General features: G+C 40.4%; 1 protein-coding gene across 2 annotated transcripts in view; it reads left to right on the plus strand.

Annotated features, from left to right (window-relative positions):
- Positions 1-13,371, plus strand: part of C1H1orf141 (chromosome 1 C1orf141 homolog) — a 56,451-nt gene that overhangs the window by 84 nt on the left and 42,996 nt on the right. For both annotated transcript variants that reach the window (XM_055117548.2, XM_055117551.2), the window contains exons 2-4: positions 3,702-3,787; positions 7,650-7,741; positions 9,008-9,165. In XM_055117548.2, the coding sequence (XP_054973523.1) occupies positions 7,667-7,741; positions 9,008-9,165 (233 nt within the window). In that variant the 5' untranslated portion in view covers positions 3,702-3,787; positions 7,650-7,666. The remainder of the gene's footprint in view (positions 1-3,701; positions 3,788-7,649; positions 7,742-9,007; positions 9,166-13,371) is intronic.

Here is a 13,371-nt window from a genome sequence, read left to right on the forward strand (position 1 = left end):
TTTGTTTCAGGGTGCGGAAGGGTTGGAAGAGCTGAAAATCAAAATTTGCATGAGGGTGGGAGGCGAAATAGGAAAAACATCGTTTTACATAAACGGCCTTTCTGTCCCCGGTGTCGGTGGGACATTCTCCAGCGGGGCCTGGACCGGGAGAGTGTGGTTGAGGTCAGGCAAGTGTGGGACCGCGGCGAGAGGCGAGCCCGGGGGGGCTCTTCCAGGTTCGCGGAAGAACCCTTTGCATCTTCTAAACTAAATATTAATGAGCTTCCTCAATGCTGCCCTTAATTTTGCTTTCCCATGAAACGACCATAGGCATAGAGCGTTTGAGTCGGGCTTCCTATGTTTCCAGCGAGATGGAGGCACCTGGAGGAAGGTGACTCGGGGCCGGGCAAGAGATGCGAGAGGCTCTGGGGGCCGCTTAATTGATACATTTCCAAATTGACGACTCCCAACATCCTGGAATGGATGGTGGAAGCTGATCGCCCCTGCGGTAATTGTGCTGCGATTTCGAGCTGGCTAATCAATTCTTCCAACCATTATCTGATTAGTCACCCACAATAATACTCCACAATCCACGTACATCATAGTTTTAAAATTCCTCAGTAATTTTTCTTAGAAACTTCCCTTCCAGGCCGGCGCGTTGGCTTACGCCTGTAATCCCAGCACTTTGGGAGGCCAAGGGGGGCGGATCACTTGAGGTCAGGAGTTAGAGACCAGCCTGGCCACAGTGGTGAAACCCCGTCTCTACTAAAAATACAAAAATTAGCCGGGCATGGTGGTGGGCGCCTGTAGTCCCACCTACTGGGGAGGCTGAGGCAGGAGAATCGCTTGAACCTGGGAGGCGGAGGTTGCAGTGAGCTGAGATCGCAGCCACTGCACTCCAGCCTGGGTGACAGAGTCAATGAGACCGTCTAAAAATAAAAATAAATAAATAAGGGACAAGAAAATGCATAATGCGGAACTAAGCACATAGGTCGGGTTTTTTAATTAGTTCTCAGTGCCTGGGCTGTACTAGCTTGCTGGGACTGCCATGACAAAACATCATAGACGGAGTGGCTAAACAACAGAAATTTGTTTTCTTACAGTTCTAGACACTAAAAGTTGGAAATGAAGAGGTGGGCAGGGTTGTTTTCTTCAGAGGCCTCGCTCCTTGGCTTGGGGTGGTGGCTGCCTTCTCACTGAATCTTCACAACGACTTTCCTCTGTGTATCCTCGGTGTCCCAATCTCCTCTTCTTATATGACACCAGTCATGCTGGCCAGAGGCCTACCCTAACAATCCCATTTTAACTTTACTCTTTAAATGCTGTATGTCCAAATACAATCACAGTCTGAGATCCTGGGGCCTAGGACTTCAACATATGAATTTAGGGGCAACATAATTCAGCCTATAATATGGGCCATTTATCAACATTTTAGATTTAAAGAAAAAAGATTCCCCTAAGTCTACCCTTGGAATGTGAGATGGAGATAACTCAGCCAGTTATCTAATTATTGAGTAAACATTAATCATTTAACAGATGAAGTGAGTCCTTACTGTGGTCTCAATAGTGGACTGTGTCAGATAAAAGTGTAAGAAGTGGCCTCGTCCTCAAGGAGTAAGCATTTGAACTGATAAAGCCACATAATGGAAGTGAATTTTAATTTAAGCCTGCATTTTCTAGATAATTTCTCAGGCCTTTAGTTTGTGACTTTAGAGATTCTTAGTTTTCCTGAGTTGTTTAGAACTTGCTGAAGAACTCTTCTCAGCTGAGCCTATTATATTGACGACACTGGGTTTTGTTATTTTTTGTTTGTTTGTTTTTAGTCCCAAAGGTGCTGTTAAAATAAAATTGTTCTCTTAAAATATTTAAGACATTTTTATTTTAGATATGACTTAGTCTCTGATATGCTAATAATATTGACCTACAATTTTTGTTGAGAGCAGGTTTTTGCAGTGAGGCCTGTAGATGATTCACTGTGAGAGTAATTGGGAATTCATTCTGCCCCAATTGGCATGGCCTCTATTTCACTGTGTTCTTTAAAAACAAACAAACAAACAACAACAAAAAACTGTCACTACTGAGCTAGAAATTAAGAACATAAATCCAAGTTTCCTTTCAAAACAATTTTACCAAGTTTAGATTGGCAATAACCCCATTTTATAATAATTCACTCAACTTTTTATTTCATCTTCCAGTAAATCATTATGAAGTAACATCATTTATTACAGATAAACTAGGATTACTCTTCCTAAAAATTTGTATTCAGAGACATCTCCAAATTAAATCGTAATTTTCAAATCCCCGTTAGATGTAAAACGCTTTGCCTGAGGCTGAGAGTCGGAGGTGGATAAGTCAATTCTTGCTTCAAATGAGCTTTCAACCCAGTAAGGAAGAGATCTGTCAAAGAGTAAACCTCTTTTTTTTTTTTTGAAATGGAGACTCGCTCGTCACCCAGGCTGGAGTGCAGTGGCACGATCACAGCTCACTGCAACCTCCGCCACCTGGGTTCAGGTTATTCTCCTGCCTCAACCTCCAAAGTAGCTGGGATTACAGGCGTGCACCACCATGCCCAGCTAATTTTTTTTTGTATTTTTAGTAGACACAGGGTTTCACCATGTTGTCCAGGCAGGTCTCGACTCCTGACTTGAAGTGATCCGCCTGCCTCAGCTTCCCGAAGTGCTGGGATTACAGATGTGAGCCACCACGCCCAGCGAGTAAACCTCTTAAAACCTGGTGTGGTGGCTCTTGCCTGTAATCCCAGCTACTCAGGAGGCTGAGAGGCTGGAGGATTGCTTGAGTCCAGGAGCACACAACAAATAGACTGTCACTGAGACAAGGAATGAGACAATGCCAAGGAAAGTTTCATAGAAGAGGTAGTCATGACTGGGCACTGTAATCCCAGCACTTTGGGAGGCCGAGGTGGGCGGATCACAAGGTCAGGAGTTTGAGCCCAGCCTGGCCAATATGGTGAAACCCCATCTCTACCAAAAATACAAAAATTAGCTGCGTGTGGTGGTGGGCACCTGTAATCCCAGCTACTCAGGAGGCTGAGGCAGGAGAATCACTTGAACCCGGGAGGTGGAGGTTGCAGTGAGCCAAGATTGTGCCACTGCACTCCAGCCTAGACTGCGAGACTCCATCTCAAAAAAAAAAAAAAGAAGAAGAAGAGTTAGTCTTCATACCATATTTCATAAAGAGTAGGCTTTTGACTGGAAGACATGTGGGAGAACATTCTGAGTAGAAGGAAACGCAGGAGTGAATGGTGTGCTTGAGAAAAGGGCAGGACGTGTCCAGGAAGTAAGAGTGGTAAAAAATGGTGGAACAGAAAGGGGAAGGATGAATAAACTAGAAAGGTGGGCTGAGCCAGATGCTGGACTATCTTTTCTTGAATGGTTTCATATGTCATCTGAAGAGTTTGGGTATTCTTCAGGTTATGAGAGCAAGCCAAGGTTTGTAGGCTGGAACTGGTCCTGATCAGTGTCCTGTTTAAGAAAGACAGCTCTGATGGCGTTGTGTTTGTTTGTTTTTGTTTTTTGAGAAGGAGTCTCACTCTGTCACCTAGGCTGGAGTGCAGTAGTATGATCTTGGCTCACTGCAACCTCCATCTCCTGGGTTCATGGGATTCTCCTGCCTAAGCCTCCAGAGTAGCTAGGATTACAAACATGCACCACCATGCTCAGCTAATTTTCTTTTCTTTTTTTGTATTTTTCTTTTTTTAATAGATTTCATCATGTTGGCCAGTCTGGTCTCAAACTCCTGACCTCAAGTGATCCGCCTGCCTCAGCCTCCCAAAGTGCTGGGATTACAGGTATGAGCCACTGCGCCCAGCCCATTTTATATCGTCTTGATTCATTTTGCATTAAAAGATTAGTAGTTAGTTTACGCAAAGTAGTTGGGGAACACCATCATATTAGTACTGATGTTCCTTTGCTCTCAGCATTTATTTGAGGAAACACAAAATAGGCCCTTGATGAACTTATGAAGTATAATGATGAAAGCAAGCAAGTTAATCTATAGTGTTTCCTCACCTCCATTTTTTCCCAGGGCCATTTATCCATTAGGCATCATTGGCACATTGCCAAAGACTGATGGAAGAAAAGAATTTGCAAACTGAAAAAATTGTATTAGTTTCAAAATATGAAATTAATACTACAAAACTAACATTCAGTCAATTTCATTAACCGGCAAATTTAGTATTCATAAAACTGTTGTTGACCCTTGAAAATAATTGGTTAGTTTTTCTCACTTCAAAAAAATTCATGATCTGCACAGTGATTTTCCAGAAATCATTCATAGCCAAATAATTTACTCTTAGCAAACTATTTTTAAAGCAAAAACATAAAAATTATTTCATGCTATGGTTAACTGTACATAGAAAAATACAGCTGTGTGTGCATGTGCATGCATGTGCGTATGTGTGTGTGTATAATGGGATGACATTTTGCCTCTTAAAATGTCCTATGTGGTGTTGAAGATGGGGTGACTAAAAGTGAGAGGTGTAGGACACCTTACTCCAAAAAGATCTGCTTTCTGTTCTTTCTCACAAATGAGCAGCATTGTTTCAGCTGGCCCTCATGTAGTTTATACGTTCCCCAAACTGGGAAACTCATTCACTTCAGTACATTGATTCTTCCAGTTATTTACCTGTGTCTTGCTGAAAAATAGAAATCTTTGTCTCCAGTAAAATAAACTTAGGTGGGGAATACGAAAGACTTCTCCCCCTCTTGAACTCATATTATGTTTAAGGGAAACACAAAAGCTAAAACTCCTCGGAGAGTTTTAGTTTAGTTTAGTTTTACAAGAGGGATGTTTCTTGGGTCTGAAAAGAAAATATGTCCACATAATCATAATGTATATTCTCTTTCAAAATCTGTCCCCTATTGTCCTGTAAGAAATCCAGAAAGTCATCAGCATTCACATTATGCTAATGCCTTTACCCTGTCAATGTCAAATAAAATATAGAGACTAATCTCTAAAATCAAAATATTTATTTGGGAGGAAATAATTGCAATTAGGGCATACACACAGAGCAGTAGTCTTCAGTATATTCTGAAGAACAAAGAATAGGTTAGAGGTTTTATAAAACCAGGAAATGTTACAAATTGGCACTAGTGAGGTTTTGAGGCACTGACAAGATTGGTAAGTGAAGGCTGTGGGCAAAATTGGTTTAGAGTTGCCACAGATCTTTTCAGTAGCTATTAGATACAACTGGTTTAGGTCACAGCAGTCAATTTCAGCTGCCAGACATGCAGAGGGACTGCATTTTTGGAGCGATGTTCTGTGCCCTGAGTGTTTTCTCTTACCCTGGCTTCTCACTGTGTTTTAGTTAGGTACCACAAGAGTGACCCATTTCATATGATCAGCTTTCACAATCCTGGATCTCCCCTTCCCAGTGTGCAACCTGAGGTTGTGTGGTTCGTCACAAGGCAGGCTATCTGCTTGCACCCCCATGGCCCAGAATTTCCTCTGTGTAATTTTTTTTAAAGAAATGGGGTCTTGCTCTGTCTGTCACCCAAGCCGGGGTGCAGTAGCATGATCATAGCTCACTGCAGCCTCAAACTCCTGGACTCAAATGATCCTTTTGATTCTCCCACCTCAGCCTCCCCAGCAGCCGGGACTATAGATGCATGCTACTGTGCCCAGCTACTTTTTTTTTTTCTTCTTGAGATGAGGTCTTGCTATGTTGCCCAGAGTGGTCTCAAACTCCTAGGGTCAAGCAATCCTCCTGCATCAGCCTCCCAAGTAGCTGGGATTATAGGCACACACCACCACACCCAGCATGTCTGTATAATTTCTTTATCACACTGGACTACATCATGTGATGGAGGGAAAATCTGGATGTAGTGACGTGATAGAGGGCATGCTGGGATGGGATGTCATTCAGTACATGAAGAATTCATACTCAGGGCAATGTATGGTGAAGGAAAAAAGAGTAAAAAAAAAAGCTGAAAGAAACCAATTACAAAATAATGTAAACTTTTGGCATTGGATCCTGAATCTTTCTCCTTTCATGAACTGTTGTCTCCATGTGGCATTACTGGAATAATATACAATATAGGAGAAATATCAGAGATTTTTTTGAGCTGGAAAGAACCTTAGTATTAACATTAATATTCATTGAAAACATTGATGATTCTGTACTTTCTGTGAACCATATCACTTTTACACTTAAATGCCACTGGAGCCCATTTAATTCAGTGAGCAAAAGTATACTGACTGCATGGTCATCTACACAATTTTTTTTTTTCTTTTTGAGACAGAGTCTTACTCTGTCACCCAGGCTGGAGCACAGTGGCGTGCCATCTTGGCTCACTGCAACCTCTGCCTCCTGGGTTCAAGCGATTCCTCCTCAGCCTCCCAAATCGCTGGGATTACAAGCATGTGGCACCACGCACAGCTAATTTTTGTATTTTTAGTAGAGACAGGGTTTCAGTATGTTGGCCAGGCTGGTCTTGAACTCCTGACCTCAAGTGATCTGCCCGCCTCGGCCTCCCAAAGTGCTGGGATTACAGGCATAAGCCACTGTGCCTGACCCATCTACTCAATTTTTAAAATAAATAAATAAATAAATAAAGGGAGCTTTGGGTTGATATTCCTGGATTCTTGCCTCCACTCTGCCCTAGCTATTTCTATTACTCTAATAGGGTACTCTGTGGCCTTCAGTTTTCTCATCTGAAGATGTAATAAATTAGACCAGGTTCTGATATCTCATACAGCTCCCTAAGCTTAATATGGACTGCTTGACCTCAGATGAGACTGTTAGCAATATTAATTAACTAGGAAATATGAACTATTATGGCAATGGGACCTAACCAGCTTAGTTGCTGCTACTTATGTGTAACTAATTGCCTGCTACATGCTGTTAACAGTCTTGGATCATTGACCAATTTAATTTGAAGCAATTAACTATATAAATATGAGTTCCTTGTGTTTACTTTCATTAAAATTATATCATGACAAAAAGAAAACAGATATGTCCAAAGTCCTACTCCTGGCCAGGCACCGTGGCTCATACCTGTAATCCCAGCATTTTGGGAGGCTGAGACAGGCGGATCACTTGAGGTCAGGAGTTTGAGACCAGCCTGGCCAACATGATGAAACCCTGTCTCTACTAAAAATACAAAAAGTAGCTGGGCGTGGTGGTGCACACCTGTAATCCCAGCTACTCAGGAGGCTTAGGCAGGAAAATCACTTGAACCCAGGAGGTGGAGGTTGCAGTGAGCCAAGATCACACCACTGCACTCCAGCCTGGGTGACAGAGTAGGACTCTGTCTCAACAACAACAATGACAAAATTAAGTCCTACTCCTAGCTTGATATATTTTTAATTAAAAAAATTTAAAAAGAAAATAGATATAAGTCAAGCCACATGGTCTTGCTTCAAGTATAAGTCACATATGGTTCTCATGGTAATCGTGAACTTTCTCCCCCTCACCTTTATCATAAATTTAAAAATTCATGGGGCCTATACATATCTGGGAGTTCTGATCATATAGCCTTCAATTGAAAAAACTTGGGTACATTTACAATTCTATGATTTACTGTATGATTTAAACAATTCTATTATTTACCTAAAACAGTAATGTAAAAGTGAGTCTTTTGAAAACTTATGCCTAGTTTTATGTTTAAATTTGAATTGATTTGTTCTTCTTCCTCCTTATTTTAAAATAGGAATTTAGTGATTGACAATGGCAGAAAAAATCCTAGAGAAGTTGGATGTCCTTGATAAGCAAGCAGAGATAATCTTGGCCAGAAGAACAAAGGTTTGTGAAGTATAAGCTACAATTCAGTTTAATCATTAACAGGTTAACATTTCAAATGTGAATAATTTTACTTTTTAGCTAATGATACATTAATATGATATAAACTAATTTGTAAAAAGCAACTAATTATACTAGTTGAAAATGTAATGTATACAAATATAAAAATTTTATTGCTGATGTACAAAATTTCAACGAATCATCCAATGAAGGGCTTTTGGATTGTTTTGACGATTTTACTAGTAAAAATAAAGCTGCTTAAAAAATAAAATAAAGCTGCTATGGACATTTGCATCCAGGTTTGTATGAACATGAGTTTCCATTTCTCTGAGGTAAATGCGTGAGAGTGTGATTGCTGGTGCGATCTTTCTCTTAACTTTAGCGAGATCAAAGCCGCAAGATTTGGTTTGAGTTCCCCCAATCCAATGGGTTTCTCCTCCCTGCACCTCAGCCCTGAAACCACCTCCAGGAAGTAAGCTGGGCTATTAGAGGGTAGACCTCAGTTATTTCCCTTCTTTCAGCGATCTGTCCTACTCTGTTTTCTAATAGCTGGGGGCAGTTGTTTTCATATATTTTGCCTGAGCTCCTAGTTGTTGAGAGCAGGAGACTAATTCCCATAGTGCTCCATCTATTGGCAGAAGCAGAAGTCCCCCATATCCTTTGATTTTGCTTTCAGGGTTTTCATCTCTTTATTCTTTTGTGCTATGCTCTGAGATAATTTTTTAGAGAAAACTTTCGGCTCCTTTACTCACCTTTTAGCTAGATCCTTTTTCTTCTTCAATCCATTTGTATAAGGATTTTAACAAAGTCCTCTTTTGATTACTTGCTTCACTCTATTTCTGGCTCTCACGACTAGAGGAAGATTGGTGTGATTCATCGTGCGTGTGGCTACAGGAAGCGGAGCAGTCTGGAGGGACATGCCTACTATGGTTCCAAGAACTCTATGTATCTAAATATGTAGGTCTTTCCTTAAATTCTGTACTTTAGAATTAGGAGGGAGCCTTAATAATCCTCAAGTCCTACCCCCACATTTTACAGATGGGAAAAGAACGACTCAGGTCACACAGCAAAGGCATAAAAACAGTTGGTGCACTAGACCCCCAATTTTCAGTCTGTACTATTTTTCCATTATTGCCTGCCACCTAAATTCTGTGTGTGTGTGTGTGTGTGTGTAAATTGAGATTTTTTTTTCTTTCCACCTAAGATTTTCCCCATATAAAGAGTACTCTTTTTTTTTTTTTTTTTTTTTTCACTTTGGCTTTGCTGCAGATAAACAGGCTTCAGAGTGAAGGAAGAAAAACAACTATGGCTATACCCCTGACATTTGATTTTCAGTTGGAATTTGAAGAAGCTCTTGCTACATCTGCGTCTAAGGCAATATCAAAGATCAAAGAAGACAAGTCATGCAGCATTACAAAATCAAAAATGTAACTATCATAACCACCTTAAATTTTCAGTTCAGAATTTGTTTGTTTGTTTGTGAAACAAGGACTCACTCATTGCCTAGGGTAGAGTGCAGTGGTGCAAACATGGCTCACTGCAGCCTCAACTTCCCAGGTTTAGGTGATTCTCCCACCTTGGCCTCCAGAGTAGCTGGGACTACAGGCATGCACCACCATGCCCAGCTAATTTTTTGTATTTTTTATAGAGATGGGGTTTTCCCATGCTGCTCAGGCTGGTCTTGAACTTCTGGCCTCAAGAGATCCACCCACCTAGGCTTCCCAAAGTACTGGGATTACAGGCATGAGCCACCTCACCTCGTCCAGTTCAGAGTTTTAAAACATTACTTTATATCTGTCTTAGATTATGCAATGTATATTAAATGAAAGTTTTATGGCATATTTTATAACGGTTATGAGTTAAAATATACTAGATTAGCTTTCTGAATATTTCTAGTTTATAAAATATTTATTATGTATAATATTTTACTAGTGTAGATGGTAATTACAATTGTGAATTTTTAAAGGAAGGCTTTTCTTGAGCTCAATTATATTGCCCCAAATTAATGTCAGGATTTATTGCAAACTTTAACTGATATGCTTAAGAAAAAGTCTGCCTAGAAAACTAAGTAAGGCAATTTCTCTGTGCACTTAAAAGGGATAGCCTAAATATGTCATACTTGGTCTTTCACTGGCATTTAGTACTTGCATAATGCTATAAAATTTTTCCAAGCACATCAGAATTGTAAAGGAAAGTTCAGAAAAAAGAAGTACAAAGATGTGGAATCAACAGAACTTCAAATTAATTGGACATTGGTAGTAGTGTGGATACTGTCCTTATCTCATTTATTCTGGGTAACAAGTTTTCCTCACTTGTTCTCTGCCTAAGTACAAAGCACTACTGTGCACCCAGTTGCCAAGCCCAAAAGCTCACAGTCATCCTGTTGAATAGGGTATAGTAGTGATGAAGAGAGCACAGGCTCTGAAATCAGACTGCTAAGGTTTAAATCCAGCCTTGCTACTTGTTAGCTATGTGACCTTGATTTTCACACATAGTTTAGACAGGCAGCAGCTATGACACTATGCACTAGGCAGCCCACGTGAGCACTATGACATCTGTGGGCCGGGCATGGTGGCTCACGCCTGTAATCCTAACACATTGGGAGGCTGAGGTGGGCGAATTGCCTGAGGTCAGGAGTTTGAGACCAGCCTGAGCAACATGGTGAAACCCTGTCTCTACTAAAATATATTTTTTAAAAATTATCTGGGCTTGGTGGTGCATACCTGTAGTCCCAGCTACTTGGGAGGCTGAGGCATGAGAATTGCTTGAACTCGGGAGGCAGAGGTTGCTGTGAGCTGAGATCATGCCACTGCACTCCAGCCTGGGCAACAGAGCAAGACTCCATCTCAAAAAACAAACAAACAAACTATGACATTTGCATCTAAGACCACTCCCACTTACTTACATTTTCATGTAAGTATTCTGATTAAGGCCTACCACCTGATTGTCTCGAAGTAGCTTTCTTCATGCAGCAGTTTTGTACTATTGCTCAGAGTGAAACAAACTTTTTTAGCTCAATGTTTTAGTGCAGTTTTACAGATGAAAAACCTAAGTCTGGGTGAGGTTAAACAATTTGCACAAGGTCATACAGCTAACAAATTGAAAGGCTGGATTTGAACCTTAGAAGTCTGATTTCAGAGCCTATGTTCTTCATCACTACTGTACCCCATTCAATAGGATGCCTGCAAGCTTTGGGTCTTGGTAACTAGGTGCATTGTAGTGCTTTGTACTTAGGCAGAGACCAAGTGAAGAAAAGGAGATTGGGGTGGATAAGAGGATCAAAGTGAGAAGGGCTGGGATTTATTTCATAGATGTTAAGTTTTAGATGCCCATAGGCATCTAAACATTCAGGTAGAGATATCTGGAAGAAAGCTGCCAGCATTGATGAAACTGTGGCAGGCAAACTTGTTAGCTCGTAAGTAGGGTCAAATCTCAGACTCTTAGTGGTTTTTAACACCTACTTCTAGGGAAGCTTAGGAGTAGAATAACTGATACTTGGATCCTCCTTAGAAACTGTGGTAAAAGTAATTGTATCTCAGTCTCCAGTGAGTTATAGAACACCCTTATCCAGGTCCCTGTCAGCCTAGAAGGAAACTTTATATCCATTTTATCTATCCTACAATTCTATCTGCTTCTAGATAGCAGAATTTATAATTTAGTTATACCTCAGCCAAATAAAAAAACTTAATCTATATAATAAAATGGAAACTTTAAAAAATATGACAAGAGACTATATAAACTAGAAAAGAAAGTCAAGATCAGTTGAGGACAGGATTTGTGTATAATTAATCTCATAAATCAAATGTATAATACTTAGTTTTTAATTCAATACATTGCTTATAAACCATGTTAAGTATGCATTTGTTGGAGGACTAAAAAAAAGAAAAGCTGTCAATCTCCCAGTATGTTCACCAAACTTTGGCTTTCCTCTCATAAGCGCGCTGAACTTTTTTTTTTTTTTTTTTTGAGATAGAGTCTTGCTCTGTTGTCGCCCAGGCTGGAGTGCAGTGGTATGATCTCGGCTCACTGCAACCTCCCTCTCCCGGGTTCAAGCGATTCTTCTGCCTCAGCCTCCCGAGTAGCTGGGACTACAGGCATGTGCCACCACACCCGGCTAATGTTTTGTATTTTTAGTAGAGATGAGGTTTCACCATGTTGGCCAGGCTGGTCTCGAACTCCTGACCTCGGGTGATCCACCCGCCTTGGCCTGCCAAAGTGCTGGAATTACAGGCGTGAGCCACTGCATCCAGCCTAGCACACTGAACTTTTAAGAGTACTTGGGAAACTTAGTATGTTTAACACCTCCCAAAAGAATGTTAAAATGACCACAGTTTGCAAAATTGAAGAGAAAACAATGGCAACATAAAGGCACAATATTGGTAATCAAGAAGAAGCTATAGCCATGGATATGGAAGACATTAAAATAATTATAATGAATGCTTTGTGTAACTACATTGCTTTGACACATGGGTGTAATAATGGATGAACTTTTGGGAAAATATGAAAGGGAAAAATCTCAACAAAAAAGAAAACATAAATAGATCAATAACTGGAGAAAAATTTGAGGAAGCAGTCAAAGAATTCTTTTACAAAAGTGCCACTTTGAAGCTGTGTCAAAGGTGAGTTTCTTTGTAGTTTCAAAGAACTATTTAAATAGTTTTGGAACACAGACAAAGGTGGAACAGTTCTCAATTCTTTTTTGCAAAGGTAGATTTGATCCTTAAGTCTGACCACAAGAATAGAAAGCAAATATAGATTTTTAAAGAAACATAAAATAAAATGTTAGTTTTAACTATTTCATTGCTTATTCTTGATTCAGGGACATTAAAACATAAAGCAGCCCAGGCATGGTGGCTCACACCTGTAATCCCAGCACTTTGGAAGGCCGAGATGGCCTGATCACCTGAGGTCAGGAGTTCAAGACCAGCCTGGCCAACATGGTGAAACCCCATCTCTACTAAAAATACAAAAGTTAGCCAGGCATGGTGGTGGGCTCCTGTAATCCCAGCTACTCGGGAGGCTGAGGCAGGAGAATAGCTTAAACCCTGGAGGTGGAGGTTGCAGTGAGCTGAGATTGCACCATTGCACTCCAGCCTGGGCACCAAGAGTGAAACTCCATCTCAAAAATAGTAATAATAATAAAGCAGTTTTATATTTCTCTAATTTCATCCTGATCACTTTGGTTATTAAAAGTCTGTCCAACTTAGTATTTTGATCTCACCCCTCGTCATGGCTTTCCCGTCCCTATACAAGCCAGTCTAATGACATGGGGAGCTGAAATGTAGAGGGGTATGGTCAGCAATTTGATTACTCCTCGTCCCTCAACTGAGAGTAGGAGGTTGATATGGCCTTCTTCTAGCACAACTCCTCCTCACTCTTCTTCTAATTTCTTTTTTCTCTTATATGGGTACAGTGGTGTGCTAAAGCCAGCTCCTACCAATTCATTAGAGCTGCTTGTTGAATTTTCAGCAATTTTGTGAGATGTTTATTAAACACTCACCATTAAAAATTATGTAAACTTAAAATTCAATGGCATACCAAAAATAAAGATAATACTCAAAACTCATCACTTCCTAATTATTGTACATTTTACTATTATTCATGGTTTTGAAGTTATTTACATCTACTATATC

This window comes from Pan paniscus, chromosome 1, assembly GCF_029289425.2.
Source record: "Pan paniscus chromosome 1, NHGRI_mPanPan1-v2.0_pri, whole genome shotgun sequence".
In the NCBI taxonomy this organism is placed as follows: Eukaryota; Metazoa; Chordata; class Mammalia; order Primates; family Hominidae; genus Pan; species Pan paniscus.